Below are 27876 nucleotides of genomic sequence, written 5' to 3' on the forward strand. Positions count from 1 at the left end.
ACCATTAGTGTTTATTATATCTCTTGATAAAGCTACTATTGCTACTTATACACGGATACACACGCACGCAAGCACGCACACACACATACTCAACATCTATACTTTGCTGCTGCTAAGATCCCATAAACAATGCCTAAACATTAATATTTTCGAATGAAAATATGCACTTTGACACGAAGTGCACAGTTGTGTGCGTTAGTCAATTGTACTGGCCACAGTCATTCCGACTCTCATTATGGAAGGTCAACCGACCATGTGCAACAACACTGCGAAAAGATCGGGTGTTATATTCTCTTCTGTCTTCATTGATGCAAATCTTATAATCCATTAACAATGGAAAAAGTTTATATAAAAGAAAAGACCTTGTTATTAGATTACGATGACACTGCGCATAGTAGCTCATGAGAGAGAGAAAGAGAGATAGATCATTTTAAGAGTTAGCCATGAGACCTTTGTTAGTTCATCGAAGGTCGAATCTGTTCTTGAGTATTGTATCTCGCATCCCTTTGCAGTTTCAAGACTTGCCACCTTTAGCTTAAGAAAATGGGATATTTCAGCCTCTCTGCCATATTTTGCTCAACATACAGTACATTCAAATATTTATATGTAACTGTTCCTTTTGAATCCTGAATGTTTAAGTGATATACCTATGTGTTGGTTTTCATTAAGTAAGTAACCTGGACAATCTGGACACTTTATTCTAAGCCATTTTGTATCACTGAAAATAAATGTATAACTTTGGTACATTTAGTGTGCTTTACACGAGACTATCGTGTATGTAACGTAAACCTTGATAGACCAATGTTTGAATCGATACCAAATGCTGATGTTAGGGGGTGAACTAGATAAAATATCGACGGCAGTCTTTGCAATACTGGTAGTATATACTTTTCAGAAATAAAAGAGACCAGAAAATTTGACATTATAAGGACCATTAAATGTTGAAATGCCGGTAACTTGCATTTACAAGAATTCCATTAATCTACATTCTCCAATGCTCCTATGAAAGTATCTATTTCAGTCAAGCACCTATTCTAGACAGCTTTTACGAGTGCCATGAAAATTAAGACTGCTGACTGGCCAAAAGAACATGGAACATTTATTTGCCATTACTGCCGTCTAGATTTCAACCAGTCATCTGTTGTCTTGATGTTCCCCGCTTTATAACTAATTGCAACCGCTCGAATTGTTTGCAGGTTGGTGGAAATCGGCCACGATATTTAAAATAAACTCGTTTTCAATGTACGTTGACAATTATTTTTTCGTGTGAAAGAGAAGTACCTGCTTTCAGAAATATCTGCTGGCATCTTCCGTTTGGCATGTCATGTATCAATAAAGAATCAGTCTTGAAAATACCGGTCATCTGTGGTAAATGTAACATCGCCTGACCCTTAATGCCCCATAGTTCTGATTCATAAAGTGTATGATGATAGCTGGTCGAAAGGAAAACGTATTCCACAGCAAAATGACCCCTAAGCTACTTAAAAGTGACATTGGTAATGCACTATTAGGAAAGTAAGGGCTAAGCGTGAAAATGATATATACTATGTTTACAATATTCGCCCATTTTGTATGAAGCTGTCACCCAGTACATGTGTAAAGACAATAAATGAAGTTGTTTCCTTCGCAACATGACCGGGCTGATAACAAATAGGAATATTATGAACACGTTATGTATAACTGACCCACGCCAAATTGTAAGTGACCTTCAAATTCGGTGATTCTTAAGGGCAGCAATACACGCAGGTGTGAATCTCCTCGGCCCAAGGACGATGACGTAGGATAGTTTTGCTCGGCAGGACGACTGAACGAGTGTTTCCCCGAGTACTGTTTAGTGTATATGAGATATAACAAGTTTCTCTATTGGAAAGATTAAGATGCATTTGGAATAAATATTGACATTGTCGTGATAATAGTTATGTTTTGTTTCTTCATCAATAAAAAATTATCTGTGTTCCTGTAGACAGAATTCAAACTGTTTTGTGTAATTGTCTTTTTCCTAAGTGTTTGATTGTTGTGCCTGTTATTAATATGCCTCAATAAACGTGCAAATCTGGACCTAATTGGAAATATATGAAATATCTATGCACTTGTGAAATCGAACATTCAAAGTACAAATCTATATTACAACCACTTAGTTATCTGGTATTTTGAATATATCTTATTGTACACATATAATGCTTTCATCATTTACAAATCTAATAGTATTCTACCGGCAAGTTTTAACTTATTGACAATACAGGATTCTAGAATCCAGATATTAAATGATTACCTTTATCGTAACCTTTTGAACTCATGATCATATATGTGATGAAAAACAATGTGTAGACCGCATTCATGGTATAAGTTAATGCATATATGTGCTGTCATACAAATTTCATCTGTTATTCCACACTCAATCAAACAATCGGTTCACAGTCTGCTTCAGCATACATCTAAATTTGAACATCATGTCCATCCAATAACTGAATATCTTTAAAATTTATTTGGATGTTATCCTGTTGATTTAGAATTAATTTTAGTATAAAGTTCAGTCTCAACTTTCCTAGGTATGATAATAAATGCAAGACAGAAAAAACACCAAACAAAAATACCAAGATAAAATATTAGTTAAGTGAAAATTAATAAACAATGCAAATATTGGCCATCGACAAAGGAGCTATGGCCTTTTCTACAAAGAACTTCTCCATGCGACTTGATCTGCATCCAGTACACCTCGCCTTCTCGCCTTTGGTGAATAGAAGCAATACAGAAGTTTATGCAAATTTGCTCCGCCGGTACTAAATACGTCTGAGCAATACAATCATACTTTGTTAACAAATTAATTATACTTCATTTGATGTTTTGATGTAGGAACTCATGAGAATGTGAAATCCTCTATATTTATTGGTTAGTAATAGGAATTAATATGCAGAAACATTCTTAAACAAAATGTATTTCAATTCAACTTAAGCAAGAATCGTAACGATGTAATGTGCCGTGCAGGTAACGTCCACATTTTAATGGTTTATATACATGTGGATATTAGTGTATGTATTTCAAATGGCGACACTTTACAGTCTTTTAGGAGACAAGGAAATGTAAGTTTGTTTATCATCCTAGGCATCTAATCAATTTTGCAGTATTAAATGTTGCCGCGTTTTACCACAAGTAAATTAATAAAAAAAAGTAAAATAAAGAATACTCTCTGAAATATTTTACCACTCGCTTGTTAAAAGTAGAAAAAAGTACCATAACTCAAGACGAGTTACTCTACAGTATTCGAATTACTTCCCTTCTGTTTAACTACTGATTTTAAGAAACTAAACGTATCAAGGATATAAAAGATGTAACCAAAACAAAACGTAGTCATTTCATTCATTGATTTATAATTTATAATCTGACTGTCGCCAAGGGGTCTGTACCATTGCCGATTTATTGCCATTTCAAAGCAAACGGAAGCCCCCGATGTAAATAAAAGAACAGACAGCCCGTTCTCCTTCTCTGTTTTCTAGAATAGTCAATTTCAGAAAAGTATGTGTCGTCTGCGTCCAATACTTGCAATGTATAGAATTTGTACATTTATACAACAATTTAAACAAATAAATAGGAGTAACTCTTGTCTGCAGTTGTTGTTCGAAAAGACATAACTCGAGAATGTACGGTAATATAGAGATTATCAAAGAATGCGAACTACATCACACCTGTTGCTTTAAAACCTCCATTAATCATTCAAATTTGTCGACTGTGTCGCTAAGGAAACTCCCGGGCGACAATCATGTTTTAATTTATAAATCAATGAATGAAATTACTACATTATATGCTGTTTTATATCCTTGATGACTTGTGTTTCTAACATCGTTTTGGGGCGGGTGTACAAACAAGCGGGATGGTGTGAGAATTGTATATCAAAAGGCTAAATATGTCGGAGCATACATCAACTTTGTATAAAATTGAGATTACATATTTTAAAATAAGCCTCTAACTCAACTCTTTACCTAATTAATCCCATTTTAACACGATAATGTAAATGGTAGAATATCTGTACAAATAAAAAATATATATGTCAAATGTGGGCAAGGTTCTTCTTCGTTCAATATGGCTCTGCAATGAGTTACAAGCGATTTTTGCTTTTATATGCCCCTGTATGTATCTTAAGAATGGTTCCTATCTCTGTACTTTCAATTTGACTGTCGCCTGTCTAGACTATTGAGCAAATGTATGATACAGTCAGATCACTCAGATTACACTGATGTACCTGCATTTTTCTTCCACAGTGTAAATTGTGTATCTTTAGTGTACACATTAACAAGTGGTGTGAAAATATAAACATATGCAAAAAGAGGTTTTGAGGCTCAAATAAAATAAGTCAGTAATTGATATACTTGTATGAATATTTAATTATCAAATAGAACTTTAGCCATAAAGCACTTTATAAACCATAGTAAAGAAACCATCTCCAAAGCGGCTTTCTGTCGGGTTAACCACCCGCTCCTTCACTCACCTGGGAGCAGACGCAGAGTCTTGTCACTCATGAAGATGTTACAAAATATATTAGGATCAGTTCGTTTAGGTAGATCCACAGGGCTCAGTTATACGCATGAGCAACAGTTGGTTATTTTACTCTACTTGCATATAATGTTTTTTTTTTTTTTTGGGGGGCGGGACGCGACATAGCTCATTCATCAGATATGTTACTTGGTTTGAATATGAATATATATATATATATATATATATATATATATATATATATATATATATATATATATATATATAATATTAAAGCACATGGGCTAAAATTTAAAAGGTTATAAGACTACATAATATAGCATCATATATGATATATGTATAAAATATAATATATGTAGAAAGGCCTCTTTGTAACTCAACCTATCAGTCAGTCAAATAAACGATCAGTTAAACTATCCAAAAATATTCCAATATTATGTTTGTTCTCCAAGTGACATTAGCAGGTAAATTTTGCTCAGCGTTTGAGACACTTTGAATATTTGTAATGATGCGGTTCAGATTATATTTGGATAGATCGCATCGGCGATTTTTTTTATATTCACGGAAATTTGGAAATAGTTTTTCCTTATCACGGGTCTACTCTGCAACGTATATTTTTTTTATTAACGAATGCAATTTTCTATTTTGATAGGCTATGCACTAATGATTATACAAATTAGCAAACAAATTCAGCAACCGGAGATGACATTGACCTTCATACATTTTAGTAGCGTCAGGTCTATGGCGCCATGTCCACCGCCTCCCGTATCTTTTCTTGGTCCTCAGCGAGATGGACAGGTTTGGGCTACAAAAAAAACCATGGTATTTGATAATAAAAATCTTGATGATCGGCTCACGAGTTTTAAGTGGATGGTAACAAAGAATATGAATCATAAAAGAAATGGTGAAATGTATGTATGTATGTATGTATGTATGTATGTATGTATGTATGCATGTATGTATGTACGTACGTACATACGTATGTAAGCAAAACATTAAAACTAAATCTTTTTCACTCCATTGTGTCTTACCAACGAAGCAGCTATAGTTCCAACTTGATTACGTCCAGATTCACGGCTAGTAATTTAAATTTGCATCATTTTATTATGCGATAATCGATCGACAGATGTCACTCGTGGCCTAATGGTTAAGCGCATCAGCATGCCTTCTAGCATTACAAGTTTGATTGCCGACATTGTTTCATATATGTGTGCTAAAGTATGCCGCTTAAATTCATTTATACGACAGAAATTAAATATAACTATGAAAAACTGTTTAAAAGAATTTCAAGTCTAAAAAATTCAAGAAGGATACGAATAATATGTAGGTTCATGAAGACACCATATAGTCCACATGTACAAAAATCGCAAGCTTATCATGCTTAAGATGTACTGTTATTTTATGCTCAGTACGTTATTTATTGCTACCTAAGTCAGTGACTGGTAAATGAAGCCTCTATGGGTGCCAGTGTGTTTGTATTTGTCTTTGTGTCCGTCCGTCAGTACCATTACATACCTCTCCATATCGCCTTGACCATATTATTTCGCCCACTAGAACTAGACTGCTCAGAATGATGCCAATCAGTAGTATCAGCAGAGGACCGCCAAATCTCTTCAGGGTCACGCCCTTCATCTGTGCCATGTTGGGTGCCTCGCCCTTATCTAGAAACGGAATCCCTTTGTACATGTATTCGTGCTGTAAGTCACTGAAGCAGTCGCGTTCAAACCATTTCTTTCTCAGCATTTCAAGATCCTGGTTCTCCTTCATATGTAGAATCGCCATATCCAGTTGCCTGCAGAAGTCGAGACTCTTCCTGCAGGCAAAGCCATAAACTCGATCTGATCGCGCCTCGCCAACCACCATTAGATCACATGGTTGCTGTGCCGCAGCATACTGAGCTGCAGATCCTTCTATTATGAAAGCGTATTTCCCATCGCTGTTTCTCACTCGACCGATAGCTTCAACGTAGTTATTGGGAAGGTTGTCAATATTGTTTTTAATATTATTCCATATATTTTGATCTGTTGCCAATTTCGATTTTTCAAAATAGGCTCTAGTTGCGCCATACTTGAGAAAGCCATACTGAACGTCTGTTTGTCTAGCTAACTCATCGAAGGTTGCAAATGGCAAGGACCGAAGCAACGGTTCTTTTGTTAGAAAAAACGCTGTTAGGTTGGCTCCATAAACCATTAAGAAGAATAGAGTAAACATCCACCAGAAGCAGGCGATGATCCGACCGGATGCGGACCGAGGTGCAACACGGAAACCTAAAGAACAACAAATTCAACCGAATCTTAATTACACTGACGTCATTATTTAATTGCATAAAATGGCAGAGACACTATTTTCCAACAATAACGAAACTACTATTGTATCCATACTGACTGTACAGAAAAAAAGAATAAAGATGCACAATGAAAATACAACGAAATACATTGAATCCCATGCAGTAAACAGTTCGTTAATATGTAGTGATGAAATTAAAACAATATATAAAAAAACACAACAGAAAATATCACCCACACCTTTTCCACAGCTAATCAACCCTCCAATGCCACTTTCAGATCTGACTGCTAATCACATCCGGGTACTAGACGGTAAGACAATGTACGCTAAAGGGATGCGACAACTACAGTATTGTTCAAATTAAACTAGATTATGTCACGTTTGCACAAACAGTATCAACTTAGGATTATAGATTAGAGCATTCGAGATCATGGGGATGTAGTTTAGACCCTTTTGCTTGGTCAAAATCTAAAATGCAGTGTTGCTAAGATGGCAAATTATATTGGACCTCTATAATCCCCGTACAACATATATAATGTCCTACTATAGTAAGCAATTGTATTATGTCCAGCCATATTAAGTCCCATTTAAACTACTATGAAAAACATGGTGGACATCTCTCTCTCTCTCTCTCTCTCTCTCTCTCTATCTATCTATCTCTCTCTCTCTCTCTCTCTATCTCTCTCTCTCTCTCTCTTTCTCTCTCCCCCCCCCCCCCCCGTTCTGAACTCTTTTAACACAGACTGTTTCATTTCACTAAGATTCCTGTCTTCATTGTGGTACATGAAGTGTTTTCATAAAAAGGGGTAACGAATCAATGGAGCTAAAGTATTATCTGTCTGTAACCAATTAATTAAAGTTCGTAAGTGGATTAAAACATGGCAGGTCCTTACCTTATGTATGTGACCTTGGATGGCGATGTTTTCTAGTGCTATAAGTACAGAAACCAACCACTTCCAACACAAGAGTAGCCTTCAGTTAGTGTTAACCAGTAAAGGCGTTATATCATCTTTTTGGATATATTCAGATTTGAACAGTGAAATGATTAATCTATTTCGAGGTCAAGAAATCGTAATTGAACCTCCTCTCTTAAGAGGGGCCATCGTCACTTATTTTTACTCATTTGTGCTATTCTATTAACTGTTTGAAAATATTCCGCTTTGTTGTTGAATAGTGAAATGTACAATCTCTTCGGAGGTCAAGAACTCTGAATCAGCCTCTACTTCATAAACCGCGCGGAGGATGGATACTTTAGGTTTGCTTACAAAAGGGTGTTTGATTAATGTTGATTTACGTCTTTGTTTTGTAAAAGTCCTGTACTCTTCTTAGCCCCGGTATTTATGTACCACGCATGAGAGGAATATGCCTTCTATAAGTGTAGTTACCTTGCCACATCAGGGAGGAGAAGGAGAACAGAAGGCTGTTGTGCAGAGACATGCCATATGTCCCTATCCCAGACATGCTGCCTATAACGTAAGGCTGTTCCCAGGGACTAAATCTGAAAGAAGGGAATGATGTGTTATGTGCGAAACAAATGATGAATAATAAACAAAAAAGAAAATCAAAGATAGAATAGTTGTTTGCTTCGATGTGAGACACTGTATATATATATATATATATATATATATATATATATATATATATATATATATATATATATATATATATATATATATATTGTAGAGTGGGTAATGCATGCTAAATTAAATTTTGAAGTAAAACAAAACAACGGAATCTTAACTGGCATCCAGAGTTTGGTGTTGTACACACTGTAGCAACTTATACATGTCAAATACACGCATCATTGAAATAAGCAAGTACATTACAAGTGCAATATCACTGAAAGATAATTATATTTTTATAATCAAATGTACATTGTATATTAGCAAATTCATGAAAAGCATAACTAGAGAATATGTGTACAGGATATATAATGAAAAGGAAGAGGCTATGTTTATCAGGAGACACAGAGTATACGTATTAAAAGTGTTGGCAAACAATTTAAGTTAAATATGGTATACACAAACTGTTAAATTGGATTACTCTGATTTAATCAAGTGTGTAAGTGCTTTAGAAATTAACACTTTTAGCCACATTTTTGTAAAATGATGCCAATCCACAGATATACAGTTTAAAAATTGAAATCTCTGGAACTATATATTTGTCTTCGATCTTTAAAATCAGTCACATTGAAAACCAATTTTTAATTTCGTCACAAAATACCCTCGTCCCCAAGAAACGTATCATCACTGATATCTCGTTATTTTTACACAAGTTCCAAGTACCTTCCTATGACGGTAAGAAAAATGGCCACTGCGACAAATAAAAGAATTGTCACAGTCCAGACTTCTGGTCTCATAGGGGAGAGCAAGACAAACATCTCTTCCATTACATTCCAATTCTCTGGACGTTTGATGAGAATCCTCAAGCCGGCTTCAAGATACGGTTGACTGAAATCTACGACTCGTGCCCTGTCCCTTGTCACAGTCAGAGGGGCAGCTGCAATGTCAACTTCCTGCAACACAATGCTGGATATTATACGTTAAGCATATGTGATTATGTCTATTTATGTTTCTGTCTATATCATTAGAAATATCAGCCTATTTATGGTTGGTTTTTGCTTTGTCTATCTGGCCTATCTGTCTCTTGATAGTCACCTTTCAGCGACATTTACTTTTGTTATTTGTCAAGCATTTACTTTTGAGAAACTGATACAGAAAAGATGGAGATGGGTATCATTATGCTATGGACCTATCAGAGTTTTATTTCACGTAAATTTTATGACCCTTTTATGCGTATCTCATATTGAGCAAAGTTATATCATTACAAGGTTTTGATCCTCATAAGGCACATTTCAATATGCTTCTAAATTTTTAGTAAATACTGTGATTTTGTAATGCGATGTTTTGAAATATGTGCAGCTTCTGAAAAACTTAACATGTTTTTTTTTTTTATCCCCACAGTTTCTTTATGTCAGCTGGAGAAATGGTTCCCAAACCGTCTATTATTTAATTTATAAAGCTTGGCGATAAAGAACCCTCACGAGACCAAAATGTTTAGCTTTTTGTTAAAAAGAATTTTCGTTGCAAAGCGGTTGAACATTATTATAAAATTAAGGAAAATGTACTTTGAAATATTGTCCTCGTTAACCATATTTCCTTCGCATCGAAGTGTTCACAGGTACCGTTTTACCATTATATATATATATATATATATATATATATATATATATATATATATATATATATATATATATATATATATATATATACATACATACACATGGCTGTAAATTGTATTAATTTTATATTATCTTTGCTTAGATCTTGCTTACGTGACTGGGGTTTGTTTTAGAATTATTAAGAATCTATTAATACATGTAGATGCTAACGTATTTGTTGACAATTGCTAATAACAGTCTTAATATTAAGACTTGTTGACAACTTTGGATTGATGTCGCATCCGCTGGTGGGGTTTGGACGGCTCTAGAAGAATTAAGTAATTTCCGTTTGGTTAAGATAGGTCACATGAAAATGAAAATTGTTAAATATAGCGAGTAGTAAGATCTGGCATGTGGGGTTATGTTGTGAAATATAGTCGTAATAGAAGGTATATATAAGGAGAGAACGGAGCAATCAGATTCATTCCTATGTTGGAGTCATTCTTATTTCTTGTGTTCTATTGTAAGACTGCAGACGTTTTCTTATGTTGTACTTATATATTATTTGAGAGGAAAACATTTGTTTGAACTGTTCAGTGGCAATAGAAAGTGCTAATTGTTTGGACTATAATATTATCCTGGAACTATTGCGAATTATTCAAAGGTGTTCTGGACTACGCCATTTTGACGACGTCACACTTCTTAGCGGATCAGTAATTTCAGGTTTTGAAATTTATACGGAACTTTTCATTTATTTGGAATTTAAACTCAACTTTATCAGGAATCAGGATTATTTAGGATTAATTTCATAACACTTTAAGTTCATCTCACATTTCCATTTATAAATTTGATAATTAAAGTTTTTGCCAAGATTTAAGAAACTTGCTGATTTCGATTCTTTCTGTTAGTTAGTTTATGACCATAGAGTCGTAACACAGTAAATTGATAGGTCATACCAGTTTTGTGTGTGAAATATATAGCTGGTTAATAGCGAAAAGATGAGATGACGCAAAAGACTTACTCCTCTTATTAGCTCTCCGATCATCCCTGTCCAATTTCCAGACGAAACATCATAGAAACCGTATCTGGAGTCTGCAGGCATGGTAATGACGTAAGAAATGTTCAGGAAATTTGCAATATAGTCTAAGATGTCAACTACAAAACCCTCATATTGTTGATTTCCAGCTGGGGTTGATGCCTTTTTCATCAGAAACGGATCTTCCTGAAATGTTTGAGAACTTATTCTAATTCAGTTCAGAATACAACGTATTTTTAGCATTTAATGCATGTACGGCTTTATCTTTTCTTCCCAAATGCACGCGCACACACAAGTACGCAAGCTGAGGTATAGCACGGATATTGTCCATAAAATGTGTCGATAGAATGCATTGGTTGATGCATTTTATTGTCAATATCACAAGCTCAGCTTTGTATATCTCGCTTCCATTAGAGTCTGTTGATCGCCTTACAGTTCACTTAAGCTTCCTTTCTTGACTTGTTGATCATTTTGGTTTTTCTTTCGTTATTTTCCTCAGTTGCGGCCTTTCCATGACTCCGGAGAGTTTCGTGTTTTTAAAAAAATCTACATTTCAATAGTTATTCTTGTACGCGTGTCATTTTGTGCTTTGCGAATGTGTGTATAAAGGGAAACCTTGTTTCTATCTGTCTCTCACACGCCCCACACCTACATGTTATGAATTTTATATGTGCGACAATACAGAATATGCGTAGACAATTTACCTCACAAAAATAAATATATAGTATTATGTATGCCTCAGCACGTATGCATTTAAAAGTATTTGTCTGCATGCTAAACAATAGTAGCATCTTGAATACAAAGCACATAACACAGGAAAATTAGTTATATTCAAAATTGCTTAAAATGATGTGATGTTATCAGTTTATGCATCCATCTTTTGACAATTATAATGTCCTTAAAATGATTTACGTTATTTAGATAGTTGTATTCAAATTGTAAATGGTCTGGAATCAGATTGTGATTAAAACAATCTAGCTAGTATCCCGAAACGATTTCTACAAAGTCATTGTTCATAGCTAGACTGCTAACAACTCTGAGTTCATTTTCTTGACACATCTATCCAATGAGTGGACGATATGTAAATTAAGACACAAAGGCATGCGAGAATTTATAAGATCATCGCGAGTTTTGCCCCTTAATATCAATCGAATAAAGTATACGTACCGGTAAACTCGTAACTTTATAAGTCACTTTAACAGGGTTCTGAAAACAGATTTAAAGAAATATTTTACATAAAAAGGACATGTTGATATGAAGAAAATACGTAATATTTCCAAGCAATTAGCAAGTTTCAAGTCAAATATAGTCCGTTGCTGATTAAGGATGTACAGAGCTAACCTCTTACTAAAACTAAACAGCCACTAGCTTGACACGATATACAAAATGAAGTTCGCACACATACTCGAAAGGTAGATATATAGAAAATTAGATTTGTTATTATAAAGATCACAAGAAAATCTTACAATCACCAAAGTAAACATTTAATAACATAAAATGAGCACCACTATTTGCTCTTAGACCATAATTTAGAAGTATTTGTATAAGCAAGCAATTTTAAGGTCATTGTCATTTATGTCGTTGTTGTAGGGCAAGATAAAATCAACTTAATATCGATACACAATACTTATGTACAAAAACACAAAGTCGATAATAAAAAACCTTTACACTCTTAGAAAGCATTTTTTTAAAGTCCTAGTACTGTATTCCAAAAATGTGAAAGATAGTCAATGTATTTATGCAATTTATAACGTGATACATAATTTAAACAACCAATACTGCCTTGCTATAATCATGATGCAACAACTGTGTGAATGTATTGATACAATCAACAAACCAGTAATGTTGTCTCAATTTTTGATTAATCTTAAATACTTAGTTATTATAGTTTGGGAAAATATGACCGATTTTTTCGGATCAATACTGCACGAACCATCCCCAAAAATGCAGTAACCGTTTTATAATATGCTCATTTTGTTATTCTACCTAAGGTTTAATTATAAAAATACACTTCAAGAAACAAAGCAATCGAATTTATGCTGTATTCCAAACTAACAATGTATTCCTAGATTAATCAATACACAATACCAATATTAATGTGCACTTAGCACCTCTCATTCGACAATAATATTAAACAGAATTGTCGCTTTGGAAATTTAGAGTTAGATTAGGAATAAATGCGCATAGCAACAACTTTTCCAGTTTTTCTGGAGTGAATGGATTGTTGGGATTTTATTTGTTAATTATACTCAGTTCTGCTGCTTATGGATTGCATGCATTAGCTGTGTCATTTCCGCAAGAAGTACGTGTGATTCGAACCGGGAGGCTCGTGTCCTGATTCAGCGGTATGTGTTGTTCTCGTCGTTGAATGTTTGGAAATAGAACATGCGAAAATATGACTTCTTTCAATTGAAATTATCTAAACGACGCTACAGTATATCACGTTCAATTGATTTTGAGTGCAGTGAGACGAATGTGATTGCAGTGAAAATGTATTCGAAATTAAATTACAGTTGTGCTTTGTGAGCTGTTTAATCACACAGGTCATACAATTCCGATTTACAGAACTAAGAAGGTACATTTTGAGATTGCCATTCGTATTATCAGCTAAAGAAGACACGTTTAGGTCTTGTCATTTGCATGCTTTTTATTGGGACCACAGCTATGTTATGACGTGTATGGAGTCTATATCTAGCCTAAATCCGAAACATTGCATCAAAAATGTTAACGTGAAAAACTGCAAAGCAGCTGGTGTGTGTGTGTGTGTGTGTGTGTGTGTGTGTGATTTTGGTTTTTTTAACGTAGCTTTAAAAACCTTCAAACATATCACTCAAATGTCCGCAGTTTGGTAGTTTATAGCGATGTCTAGCACTGGAACATGATGTTCCGACCATTCACATTATTCTGACACCAGGCCGACTAGTCCTAACACAAACACCTTGATGCTGAGCTCCTAGCGAGGCAGCCGTTAGTATCAATTTTATAAATCTTTAGTATGATTCGGCCAGGTTTCGAACACGCGACCTCCCGCATCTGAATCGGATGCTCTTACCACTCCGCCACCGGGAAAATAATTCTTCTTCGTTGTGGCTTATTGACTCTGAAGCCCTTATTATTTTTCCAAAACCATCAGTTGGCATATTTTTCTCGAATTTAGTGCGTTGACTTATATAATGGCAACTAGGTGATATATATATATATATATATATATATATATATATATATATATATATATATATATATATATATATAGAAGGAAGTCCATTTTATGATGGATTAATCGTTTTATGCTTATCTACCTTGACAGATCCATTTCGTTTCGTTCTTAATATTCTCCGACTGATAATGTCCTCTAGTTAATTGTTAATTTTGACTGCGGAGGTATTATGGTAAAACAAATTCCGTGAATCCTTTTTTGTGTATGTTTATCCATTACAATTAGTACTACTCTTGATGCAAGATTAAAATGATTATGCATTTTGTGTTTTACATGACAAGATTTTTAACTTGAGATAGTGATGTGCCTGTTAGTTTACTATATATATCAATAGAAATATGGGTACCAAATGTTTTGACGAGTATGTGCAGGAATAGAACACATGCTTCGCTCTCATGTTTTTGTGAATGCTGGAATAATTTGTTAAGTTCATGGAATAATTCTTCTTTCGATATATGTTGATTACATATTAGGAAGGAGTCGTTAAACAATCTCTTCCAGTTCTTTCTCAGATAATCCCTAAGTTCTTTTCCGCATCTGTCCCACATTCCGTCAAATAATGTCTTACAGGTTCCCTACGATTAATGTACAATACCGTGGTGCCCCTTTGTTGTCCATTGCCGTATCTTTCTTCTATATGTAATACTCACCATTAAAAGAAAACACATTGCGTTCAAAATTTAGTTTAAGTGACTAATTTATCAATTAGTGATTGAATCGCGATATATATATATATATATATATATATATATATATATATATATATATATATATATATATATATATATATATATATATATATATATATATATATACATATACATATATATCACTCTCTAGCCTAAACTTCAATGTGCACATAAATTCCAAGGTCATACGGAATATTGGTATTTAACTTTACTACAGTATATACAAAGTAGCAAGTATTCACAATGCCTGGTACTTGGTTTAGAAAATTAGTAACATTCTTTATGCAGCTGGAAACCTCTTTGCAAAGTGGCTTTAAGATAATATCAAACTACATGACTCTCCTACAATATCTAGAACTGTTAAATCTACTGTTCTTTTGTTTGGTATATATTCCGCATTTTGTTGCACAATTTCTTTCGTGATGATATTAGTTTTCGTATATTTTTGGAAAGCCGTTTAACTAACTTGTGAAACGTTAAAAATTAAATTCCTTATATAATCCGTTTTGTATTTATACAGGTCACTTTCATAGTATTCATTTACTTGGAATGACAGTTGTCCTGTCGGGCACATAGACTTGATCTGCTCAGGCATTGCATTTACCATGAGCACAAACGAATTTGCATCACTATCAACTGGCCTTGAAAGTATGACCTTCATGAAAGAAATCAAGAGCCGTCATGAATTAATATCTTACAGGCTTAAATTACGTTCCTCAATAAATTATTCCCAAAGACTGTGGACGTTCTAACATGTGTGTAACACGGTATAGTTTCAAGCAATAATCAACCAGACACGTTAAAGCTTAAGATCTATAGCGTCGAGGCTGTTCATATTGCATAGGAATCGTTTCCATAATTATGACATATATTCATAGCTAAATGACTTGTAACCTTTGTGCTATCAAAAGGTATTAAGTTACTGTCTTTTATTCTTTCTGATTCTTTCTTTAACGCCTAGAATCAATTGCAATGAGAAAGATAAATGAAACAATGTAAATCTAGTCTTAATTTAGTGTGAAAAAGGTCAGCAGAGGTTTGTATCTAATTTGCCATGGAAGTGGCTAGTCTGGTTATTATATCCGCCATATGTTCATCAAAACACTTAGAAATGATCAATGTGCAAATCATACCCAAGGGAAGAGGCGATATACTTATTTTTACGCAAAGATGTGACAATGAAAGCGTAGCTGCCTATATTCATGAAAAGAGACATAACAATTGAAATGATTTAGACATTAGACACATAAACATTTCTAAAAATAAATTGTCCTGAGCAATATAATAATAGTTTTAAATGTTTAATGAAACACCTACCAATCCAATAAACAATGTCTCTTCGAGGCTAAACAGCATGAACACACACAAAAACTATTCTCAACGTGTACATAATGTGATGGAACTGTTTAGTCGTCAGGCACTTACTTATCGATATGAAGGTCGGGCCATAAAAATACCTTTAATTTTATTTGACATTGTGAGAAATTTCCTAATGTCTGTGTGAAAAAATTACGAGCTCTACAATTATAATGGAATAAAACAAGTTCATGATTAAAGTATATAATTTTGACGTAGATCTTTAGTTTTTCGGAAAAATTGTATATATATTGAGGGCTGGATAAGAGATGCAATTAGCATTATCCCGTACAGATATGATGAAGCAAATCGAGAAAACTACTCTAACAATTAAGATAAGAAATCATGGTTATTTCAAAAGGTAGGTATCACACATTACGTACATAGATATAAACTATCTTTGAAAATGAAAAATAAAGTCAATGCATATCGGTTAAAGTCTTTACAAGGACAACTCATTTGTTTTATATATTTGCTTATCCTGTGTAAATTGACTGTGCGACAACACACTTAATCAGTAACACGAAAGAGGGTATCAAGCGCTGTGACATTAGTAACTATCCGATCGATAACATATTCAGAATCTGCCACCAAAGACGAAGACATGTTAAGGATTTCAAGATGTTCTAATTGTCCGTAGATCAAGACTTTATTCATTTAACACGCACGCTAACGAAATGAATGTTTAATAATAGACCACAAATGGGAGGTCAAAATTTAAACGTAGGAATATGGAAACATTGTATTTTTAATCACGAGAAAACTTCCATGTCCATATATACAATAGGCAAATAAACTGAGATAAATTCAAATATTTGACGCAATCATTAAAGAAATTGGGCTAAATGTACAAATGCAACAACAACAAAACATTGAACATTAAGCTAATGACGACAACAGCAACACGTATGACACGACGGGTAGTAATAGTGCGTGGAATGAACCATACGCATTACAAGAACAAAAAATAAAATATGTGGAGAGATACGATGTAGTAGTATAGGTACACTGATACGTGGATAGATACTGTGTAGTATAGGTACACTGACACGTGGAGAGATACGATGTAGTATAAATACACTGATATATAGAGAGATACGATGTATTATAGTATCAGTGATACGTTTTTAAGATTGTAGTTTTGTTAGTGTTCAACTGCATTCTGTTAGCCACTGTCTATCAAATTATTGAGGTAAATTGAGGTGTTATTGATACTACGTTTCTGTCCATAGAATTTATTAGTAATGACCTCAAGCAAAAATATTGTTTAGAAGCAATTATGACACTTCATGGATATTATTATTATTATTATTATTATTACATCAAACAGTATACCTTCTTTGGCAGATGCTTATTCTAATATTGATACTAATTAAATTAGTCCAGAAAGCATTACATTCTTTGTTGCACATTGTCATTTCCATAACTGAATTCAACACAAAGGTTAGTAGGAAAGAACACGAAATTATTATGATTCACGGACAGAAAACGGCCTTGGAAAGATAAACCATGATGTTTATTTATCAGCCCACAAGGACACATTCTACAACATCCAATATAGAGCTACAATTTATAACTGACATGTCAGAAGAGTAGTAAACCCATTATCCGCTGCTTTGGCTGTAATTAAATAAAAACACTGGAACAGCTCGTAAAACTATCTAATCAACAAATTCACTGTCAAGAAAACGTTTGGCTTATGCGTTTGAGCTGGAATTAGGTTCGAGTAGTTTTATGTTTACTCTATCATAAAAGCTACGAGTTGCAGTTTCATGGATGTCGCATTTGCATGTATACATTTCTGACAAATTGTTAATGTGTTCATATGTCAAGCTATCTCTTCAACTGTTTCACTCTCATGCTATTCGTGGAATTACTTAATCTTATCTGTCATCGTTAGAGGAAACTTTGCATATCTTATTGGGTTGCATATCATCAATCGCAAAGTCAAATATCAATATTTTTACGTTCGAACATGCACGATTACGGTTGTAAAATGAAGATGGCCTTGGCTTACATACGGAGCCCAACCCTGAGGTTCAATAGTGAGATCAAATTGAAACATTAATACTGGAGTTATTGCCCTTTGTGCCTTTGATAAATCAAAATTCCTTTCACCATGGACTTTGTTCATTTTCTCGATGTTTAAATAAATGAAAAATAACTCAGAATGTCAGTGGTTATATTTAAAGATAGAAAATCGTGTCTATAAAGGTGATGATGCAATAGGTGCATACAATAATACAAGCCGATCAAAGTGAAGCGAAAGGCATATAAGGCTTTGATTATGTCATACCAACTTGATATTCAGTTTTATGAAACATTAAAAGATAACATAAAAAATAGCTCGTCTTAAAGGAATTTCAATGCTACTCATAGAAGTATAGACGTACAAGACGAACATCAGAACCCTGTATCGTATACAACTTGATGGTAAACAGTTCAGAATTACAGGAAATGAGGAACGACAACAGTGCGTGCACTTCAACTATGGTAGTTCAAACAGGCATGTTGAGAAAAAGAAACCAAGGATGAAAGAATTTATCTTATTGACACGTTTCAACATAAATTGTTTTTAAGAATCAGCATTTTAAGTGAGATACACAATTCAGGTACATACAGGAAATGAAGACAAATAATTAATATTAATAAATAGGCAAGAGAGGCAGGAACTACTATATCCGATTATATCAGATGATCTCGAAGCGGAGAGCATCCTTTGACACTGAAAATTATTCATCCGTCTAGAGGAAGGTGAGCTAAGGGGATATGTAAATGTTGTAGAAGATGATGTTAACTTGTATGACAGTTGCATTGTGGACATAGTAAAATACATCTGGGGAAAAAATAGAAATGAAAGGGATATATTGCAGGAACAATTGGAAAACGATGAAATAGAGCATAATTAGCTGAAACTTTAAAATATTTGGTGAATTAGTCATAGAAAATATTAAAGAAGATTAATAATACAATTAGAAAAATATTAGCGCTAGGTGAAAGATTGAGAGTGTTATAAAGCAATGATGTCAGAATTGGTTTTATCGCTACAATATTAGCAATGATAATGCTATAGCCTGGACTGTTCAAAGCCAATTCGGCCAAAGGTTTGTGTGTGTGTGATTTGGATTTGTAACGTAGCTTTAACAATTTTTCAGTCACATCGCTAGGATGTGTACGGTGTGGCAGTTTATAGTAATGTCTAGCACTAGGACATCATGCCGCGAACATTTAGCATCATGTCCCACCCAGCCACAATAGCATGACATCAGACCTACCAGTCCTAGTACTAACCTCTTAATGATGAGAGCCAAGCGAGGCAACTGCTAATACCATTTTTATGTCTTTGGAACGGTTCGGCCGGGGTTTTAACCCACAACCTCCCACATCCTGAGGCGGACGCTTTAACCAATTAGGCCATCGGAACTGTACATTTTGGTAAAAGGTGTTATTGTTCTCTTCCTTCTCTACTACTCCCTCGCATCCACCTAACTCTGATACTTTAGGTAATCTTCATACTCGAACTGCGCCTTCTACTCCAGCAAAATCTTGTTTTGACGAAAGAAATGCTTTATGTCCTGGACATTTGTTTAATTGATTTAGTAAACGAATTAGCTGTAGCAATTTCCGGAAGTTTTGATAGGCTGATGAATTGATTATTTAAGAGTTCTAGCCATATTGGTTTTATTTAGGCTCTTCCCATCATATTACTTGTCATGGTACATCGATGCTTAATATTTGGATTCATCACAGAATGTGTAACAAAACAAAACCTTCCAAGAGAATCATATACGCATAAAACACGCCAAGGTTAAATTCAAAAACTGTTTGCATGCTGTTGCTATCCTTATATCTGCACTTTTATTTCATGATCAATATTGTTTGATTTCGCTTCTAAATTGTTACGTGTCGTTTGAACATTGTATAACCGCGTAACAGGCATGACACTGCGAGCACCGTCATCAAAATCTGTGTTATTATTACACCTTTATTGCACAGTGTCTTCTTGTTTATCTTCTGCAGTTTGTTTTGCATTATGTTCATAGATAACATTTCAGACTTTGGAATACCATTATTTGTTACCTTCGTATTATTCAAAGGGTTTAATGCAATGTTAAATGAGTTTATCCGTTCTAATAACCATACTAATTGGTAACAGAAGGATAATGTCACCACCAACAGCATGGTCAACTTACATTTATTCATTTGTTAAGTAACTTTGTTATATTTTGGTAGAATTGTATTATGAAGGTATCATCTGTGCGTAACCACTGCCTTCCATAACTGATGGCTTTGTTATCTCCTTACATTGATTGGTAAAGTAGATACAATCCGTGTAATAGATGTTATAGCTTGGAAGCGTGCGCCTTTTACACGTGACCTAATGATTTGATTTAACATTGGAGGAAAAATAATGTATCGGTCATTCCATTACTACATTGTAAAGAGATGTAGGTCCAGCAAAATGGCTCACCTTTGTCTCTTATAAAAATAATTTCATATCTGAAACTTCCATCCAGTGTTCAACAGTGCGTGCTGCAATTTAATAATTACATTTGTAAACAGTTAACGCACCCGTGGCCATAGGCTCCTTACAACCTTGTTGAAAAGGTTTATATTCATCTGATCATACATCTCATGTCACATCATGATTTTTATCTGTTCATCGTTAAAGCTTGTGGCAATTGTAAGGTGTAGTTGTTAATATGGTGTAGTTGTTAATATCCAATATCTTGTATGCGAAAAACTGATTTAAGTATATGACAAATGTACCTTGATAGATGTTGATTTCCTTGAGTTTACGAAATCTCTGTACTAAATTGAGCCACATATCAAGATGGTGCACTAGTTTTATCTTTTTAAATATGAACTAAAATTATGTATGATCAGGTACTAGGTTGTAATAACTGATTTCCTTAGATAACCAAATTGTACCGAACTTCAATTGTGCTTCTCGTATTAGTTTGACACTTCTGGTGTATTTATGCTAAGACTATGTCGTCCCTTATTCTCGTTTAACCCTTAATATATTACTATCTCTAATCGGTCGCTTTCCTGTATTATGATGCCATTATAGGCACATTCTTTTAGATTACACTTTATATCTACGTTACGCTGCACATCGTACTCACATTTCTTCGATCACCTTTACTTTGCTGTTTTTGAATAGTTTCCAACTGACAGAACTTCATCAATACTGTACATTGATGACTGCACCATTTATTTCCGTTCATTAATTTTACGTTCAACTCGATGCAAAATTAAAGTTCTAAATAATACTTTCCTTAAACATGTATAAATTTACGCATCATTAAAGGTGTGTTATTTTATAATTCATCAAAGAGGTGCAAACAAAATATTACCATAGTAAAAGAGTGTGGCTAATTTGGTAGTAATTCTTCACATAGTAAAAATGAGTGTGGCTAATTTGGTAGTAATCCTTCACATAGTAAATGAGTGTGGCTAATTTGGTAGTAATTCAGAATATTGCCATAGTAAATTAGTGTGGCTAATTTGATAGTATTTCTTCACATAGTAAATGAGTGTGGCTAATTTGGTAGTAATTCAAAATATTCCCATAGTAAATGAGTGTGACTAGTTTGGTAGTAACTCAAAATGTTCCCATAGTAAATGAGTGTGGCTAATTTGGTAGTAATTCAAAATATTCCCATAGTAAATGAGTGTGGCTAGTTTGGTAGTAACTCAAAATGTTCCCATAGTAAATGAATGTGGCTAATTTGGTAGTAATTCAAAATATTCCCATAGTAAATGAGTGTGGCTAGTTTGGTAGTAACTCAAAATGTTCCCATAGTAAATGAGTGTGGCTAATTTGTTAGTAATTCAAAATATTCTCATAGTAAATGAATGTGGCTAATTTGGTAGTAATTCAAAATATTCCCATATTAAATGAGTGTGGCTAATTTGATAGCAGTTCAAAATATTCCCATAGTAAATGAGTGTGGCTAGTTTGGTAGTAACTCAAAATGTTCCCATAGTAAATGAATGTGGCTAATTTGGTAGTAATTCAAAATATTCCCATAGTAAATGAACGTGGCTAATTTGGTAGTATTTACAAATATTCCTATAGTAAATGAGTGTGGCTAATTTGGTAGTAATTCAAAATATTCCCATAGTAAATGAGTGTGGCTAATTTGGTAGTAGTAATTCAAACGATTCCCATAGTAAATGAGAGTGGCTAATTTGGTAGTTATTCAAACTATTCCCATAGTAAATGAGTGTGGCTAATTTAGTAGTAATTCAAAATATTCCCATAGTAAATGAGTGTGGCTTATTTGATATTAATTCTTCACACAGTAATGAGTGTAGCTAATTTGGTAGTAATTCAAAATATTCCCATAGTAAATGAATGTGGCTAATTTGGTAGCAATTCAAAATATTTCCATAGCAAATGAGTGTGGCTAATTTGGTAGTAGTTCAAAATATTCCCATAGTAAATGAGTGTGGCTAATTTGGTAGTAATTCAAAATATTCCCATAGTAAATGAGTGTGGCTAATTTGATAGTAATTCTTCACATAGTAAATGAGTGTGGCTAATTTGTTAGTAATTCAAAATATTCCCATAGTAAATGAATGTGGCTAATTTGGTAGTAGCTACTTTGGTAGTAATTCAAAATATTCCCATAGTAAATGAGTGTGGCTAATTTGTTAGTAATTCAAAATATTCCCATAGTAAATGAGTGTGGCTAATTTGTTAGTAATTCAAAATATTCCCATAGTAAATGAGTGTGGCTAATTTGTTAGTAATTCAAAATATTCCCATAGTGAATGAGTGTGGCTAATTTGTTAGTAATTCAAAATATTCACAAAGTAAATGAGTGTAGCTAATTTGGTAGCAATTCAAAATATTCCCATGGTAAATGAGTGTAGCTAATTTGGTAGTAATTCAAAATATTCCCACACTCAAATGAGTGTAGCTAATTTGGTAGTAATTCAAACTATTCTCATAGTAAATGAGTGTGTCTAATTTGGTAGTAATTCAAAATATTCCCATAGTAAATGAGTGTGGCTAATTAGGTAGTGATTCAAAATATTCCCATAATAAATGAGTGTGGCTACTTTGGTAGTAATTCAAAATATTCCCATGGTAAATGAGTGTGGCTACTTTGGTAGTAATTCAAAATATTCCCATAGTAAATGAGTGTGGCTAATTTGTTAGTAATTCAAAATATTCCCATAGTAAATGAGTGTGGCTAATTTGGTAGTAATTCAAAATATTCCCATAGCAAATGAGTGTAGCTAATTTGGTAGTAATTCAAAATATTCCCAATCCAATTGAGTGTAGCTAATTTGGTAGTAATTCAAAATATTTCCATAGTAAATGAGTGTGGCTAATTTGGTAGTAATTCAAAATATTCCCATAGCAAATGAGTGTAGCTAATTTGGTAGTAATTCAAAATATTCCCATAGTAAATGAGTGTGGTTAATTAGGTAGTAATTCAAAATATTCCCATAGTAAATGAGCGTGGCTAATTTGGTAGTAATTCAAAATGTTCCCATGATAAATGAGTGTGGCTACTTTGGTAGTAATTCAAAATATTCCCATAGTAAATGAGTGTGGCTAATTTGGTAGCAATTCAAAATATTCCCATAGCAAATGAGTGTAGCTAGTTTTGTAGTAATTCAAAATATTCTAATAGTAAATGAGTGTGGCTAATGTGGTAGTAATTCAGAATATTCCCACAGTAATCGAGTGTGACTAATTTAGTAGTAATTGAAACGATTCCCATAGTAAATGAGTGTGGTTAATTTGGTAGCAATTCTTAAAAACAGGGTTTTACAAATAAGATATATGTTTGCATATTTACACTGTGGTCCAGGAAAATTGCAATCATGATTATGTAATTATCACAATTGTGGTACCTGTGTTGAATAAAAACTAATGAAATATCTTAACAAATAGGTTAAAATTGATGTAACTGAATATTTATATTTTCACTATCTCATAGCAGAAACGTTTAATCTAGCACATACCACTTCTTGTTAGATGTAGTTCAGTCGTGTATATTACACCTGTTATTACATATAATTCAGTCTTTACATTGCGCTTTTTATTAGATATAGTTCAGTCCTGTACATTTCACCTGTTATTAGATATAGTCCAGTCCTGTACATTTCACCTGTTATTAGATATAGTTCAGTCCTGTACATTTCACCTGTTATTAGATACAGCTCAGACCTGTACATTATACTTGATATTAGATATTGTTCAGTCCTGTACATTACACCTGTTATTCGATATAGTTTTTTTCCTGTATATTGTACCTGTTATTACATATAGTTCAGTCCTGTACTTTGCACTTGTTATTGTAAATAGTTCAGTCCTGTACATTGCAACTGTTATTGGATATAGTTCAATCCTGTACATCACACCTGTTATTCGATATTGTCCTGTCTTGTACATTACACTTGTTATTAGAGATAGCTCAGTCCTTACATTGCACCTGTTGTTTGACATAGTTCGTTTCTGTACATTACACATGCTATTATATATAGTTCAGTCCTTACATTGCACCTGTTATTAGATATAGTTCATTCGTGTACATTGCACTCGTTGTTAGATATAGCTCAGTACTGTACATTGCACTTGTTAAATTTAGTAACTTTTCACACATTACACTTGTTGTTAGATATAGTTAAATCTTGTGCATTACACTTGTTGTTTGATGTATTTAGAAAAAAAAAATTCCTTTTTTGTCAATCCATTTCTTTTTTTCGTCCGTAATAGTATATATTACCCGGCTTAGGTTTGGTCAACGTTGTACAGAATTTTCAGGGGCCCCGAGTGGCCGAATGGTCTAAAGCGCTCACAGTTCCGGATGACTGCCATCTCACCGCTGTCTGCGTGGGTTCGAGTCTCAGGCTCGGTTAACGTTGTTACGTGAGAAAGCTTGCCAGTAGCTTCTCGTGGGTCGGTGGTTCTTCCCGGGGTTTTCCAGGGTACTTCCTCCACCACTTATACTGGCCGCCATGTATAGCCTATCTTGTGCTGAAAAATGGTGTTAAACACTACTACAACAACAACATAATTTTCATATTTAGTTTTTGTTTTGGCACAGTTTTGCTCTATTCTGCTGATGTTTCGTGGATTTACTTTCCGTTGCTATTAATTAAAATGTGTATGCAATGCATGTTTCATTTCCTTTCTTATATTAGTGTTTTATACAGACTATTACGTTCTAGGAGTTCAGTATCCATCGAAACTAAGAATTTTCTTGTTCATAACAATTTATAAGTTTTTCCACCATGACTGATAGCAATGTCATAATGTTTTCATTGTTCCAAAAGTTTAAAAGTATAAGGTACCTTTCTATCTTAAGGATACATTTGTTTTACGACTTCAGAAGGTTGCACTTTTCAACAAACAAATTGCGTTTCGAAACTCGGAAAGTTTATTCTATTTTTAATATCTGCATTCCAAATACATATATTTCCTGTTAACGTGCTTGATTGATCTATACTTTTATTTGTTTTCTGCTCCGCTTGCTTCTTTCGGAGTCGAGTCTATTAACTGTAAATAGTCCTATTGCATCCATAAAATTAGACTTGGAAAAAAAGTAATTTGCTATTTTGATTTTGAGTACATTTATTCCACGCGTTATTATTTCAGGTTATTTGTTATCTGTCACCATGAAGCTTAGACGTTCATTTTTCGTTCTCCAACTAGGTAATTACATTGACTGCTGTACAACTGTTGAAAACCTCTTTGCCTTCAGAAAACGTATATTTTCTTACTTCTCAATTTGAAATACAGTGCTAATGCCGTTTGTGCCGAAGGACATGCCTCAAAACACTTAAATTCTCATTGTCTAACATGAAATATTTAGCTTTGTGTTTGTACAGACTGCTTTTTTGTCGCATTAGCGATTGCTCGCTTGTTCGTCTGTCTGTGTTGCTGTATCGATGCACTGTGGCACTTCTATTTACACTGTAATATAATTATTTCTGTATAATGATAATTATAATTGCGGTACATTAGTGTATATACACCGTTCTGCGGTTATATTCGGTCTGAGTTTTTTATTTACTGTACATAGGCAAATTACATGCAAACATAATATGTAGTGGAGCTAATACATCATCGTTGGCCTTCGACCTACACAATGTTACATTAACTCTCTCTCTCTCTCTCTCTAGAGATATATATATATATATATATATATATATATATATATATATATATATATATATATATTATTTATAAAATACTTGATAGTAAGCGTTATGCACACCATATTTTTATTATATAAATTGAGTTCTGATAACCTATTTAACAGTTGTGAAGATTATATTAGTATATATATTTTATATATTTATCTTTCTAATTTTATTTTAATTTTATTTTTAAAAAAATTCTTCTCATTTCTTCTATTTATTTTCTATATCTCTAATAAGTGTGCATTATACATAATACAAATATTACTAAAACTGTTTATCTCTATTTATTAATAAATAAATTATATATATATATATATATATATATATATATAAGATGGAATTTCCCTAAAGTCAAATCCCCACCCTCATAAATATACTAATTGTATCTGCTTACCAAATTTAGACTTTTAGAAAATAGATAATATTTATTCAGAGTGCATTTTGTAAACACCATATGAAAGCTATTTCATGGACATGGCTTGGTAATTGTATCCTGAATAGAAAGCGACATTTAGAATCGTGTTCGTAGGTCACTGGAGATGGTGCTGTGTGGTACAAGAAAGGAAACAGATAATACCTATCGTGTTTAAAACATTCACATCATTCAAAGCAACATTTTGTAAACTTCCAGCATAATAAGAATGTGATACCTTTAGCACGGAAAGGATATGGGAAATTATACAATTACGTTATCTAGTTAGATGTGATTAAGTATTGCATCGTTAGAAACAGGATATGGTGTTAGGTGATACAAGTAATTAATTTTGAAATTGGCACCAACAACATGACAGGCTAAATAATTAAAAGCGAGTCTCTCTCTCTCTCTCTCTCTCTCTCATAAACAATGTTACTTTTGATACACGTTACAACATAGATACGTTAGAACAAATATCCTCCGTCTGCTTCACAAACAAAAGCAACTAACTAACCAGCCAAAGCACCTAAACAAATTAAACAACTAACCAAACAAACTAAGTTAATCAATCAAAGAAAAAACAATCCAACTACCCCGCTCCCAAACCGACAAGAACACAACAAATATAGTTAAAGCTTTGTGGAGGCTCGAATAAGGATACAAACGAATGAGTCTTATGTATTTGAATCATCGTCTTAACAATGCGCACGCTTTATGTTCTTGTATTTTTTTTAAACTGTTTTCGTTTATACAATAGATCAATACGTTTATTACATAATGATAGAACAGCCCTTACCTGTGCTAATGCCAAAATTAAAACATTGGCGACGGCGAGAATATATATGATATGTCCATCCATTCTTAGTCCTCTTGACTACAGTTTTGAAATGTCGCTGTGGAAAGTGCTGAACAAAAGGGGGCGTTGTTTGCACTGAAAGCTGAAACTAATGATTTGAGAGTGTTGAAGCAGTCAACTCATATTGCCGTGTCTGCCCGAATGAAAACCAAATACAGGATACTCGTATTTGTGCTGGAGTTAGGTCTTTTTAAAACCGT

General features: G+C 33.7%; 1 protein-coding gene across 1 annotated transcript; it reads right to left on the reverse strand.

Moving 5' to 3' along the window:
• Positions 1-4355: 4355 nt before the first annotated feature.
• LOC149774401 (glutamate receptor 2-like) lies at positions 4356-27773 on the reverse strand. The gene is made up of 7 exons (XM_089945336.1): positions 27617-27773; positions 12138-12176; positions 10956-11156; positions 9060-9289; positions 8160-8272; positions 6004-6755; positions 4356-5293 (listed from the first exon to the last, which is right to left on the reverse strand). The coding sequence occupies exons 1-7, from the start codon at positions 27677-27679 to the stop codon at positions 5228-5230; spliced, it is 1464 nt and encodes a 487-aa protein (XP_089801462.1). The 5' UTR covers positions 27680-27773; the 3' UTR covers positions 4356-5227.
• Between the last annotated feature and the right edge of the window lie 103 nt (positions 27774-27876).

Source organism: Sinohyriopsis cumingii, unplaced genomic scaffold (genome assembly GCF_028554795.1).
Source record: "Sinohyriopsis cumingii isolate HCF-2022 unplaced genomic scaffold, ASM2855479v2 utg000233l, whole genome shotgun sequence".
In the NCBI taxonomy this organism is placed as follows: Eukaryota; Metazoa; Mollusca; class Bivalvia; order Unionida; family Unionidae; genus Sinohyriopsis; species Sinohyriopsis cumingii.

What these genes read in the sequence shown, in the direction of transcription:
- LOC149774401 (XM_089945336.1), bottom strand. Translation starts at nt 27,679, where the DNA reads ATGGATGGACATATCATATATATTCTCGCCGTCGCCAATGTTTTAATT. An exon ending in TTTCTTACCGTCATAGGAAG is followed by an intron (nt 8,273 to 9,059) that starts GTACTTGGAACT and finishes CCCTTCTTTCAG; the next exon opens with ATTTAGTCCCTGGGAACAGC. An exon ending in GGTCAAGGCGATATGGAGAG is followed by an intron (nt 5,294 to 6,003) that starts GTATGTAATGGT and finishes TTTTTTTTGTAG; the next exon opens with CCCAAACCTGTCCATCTCGC.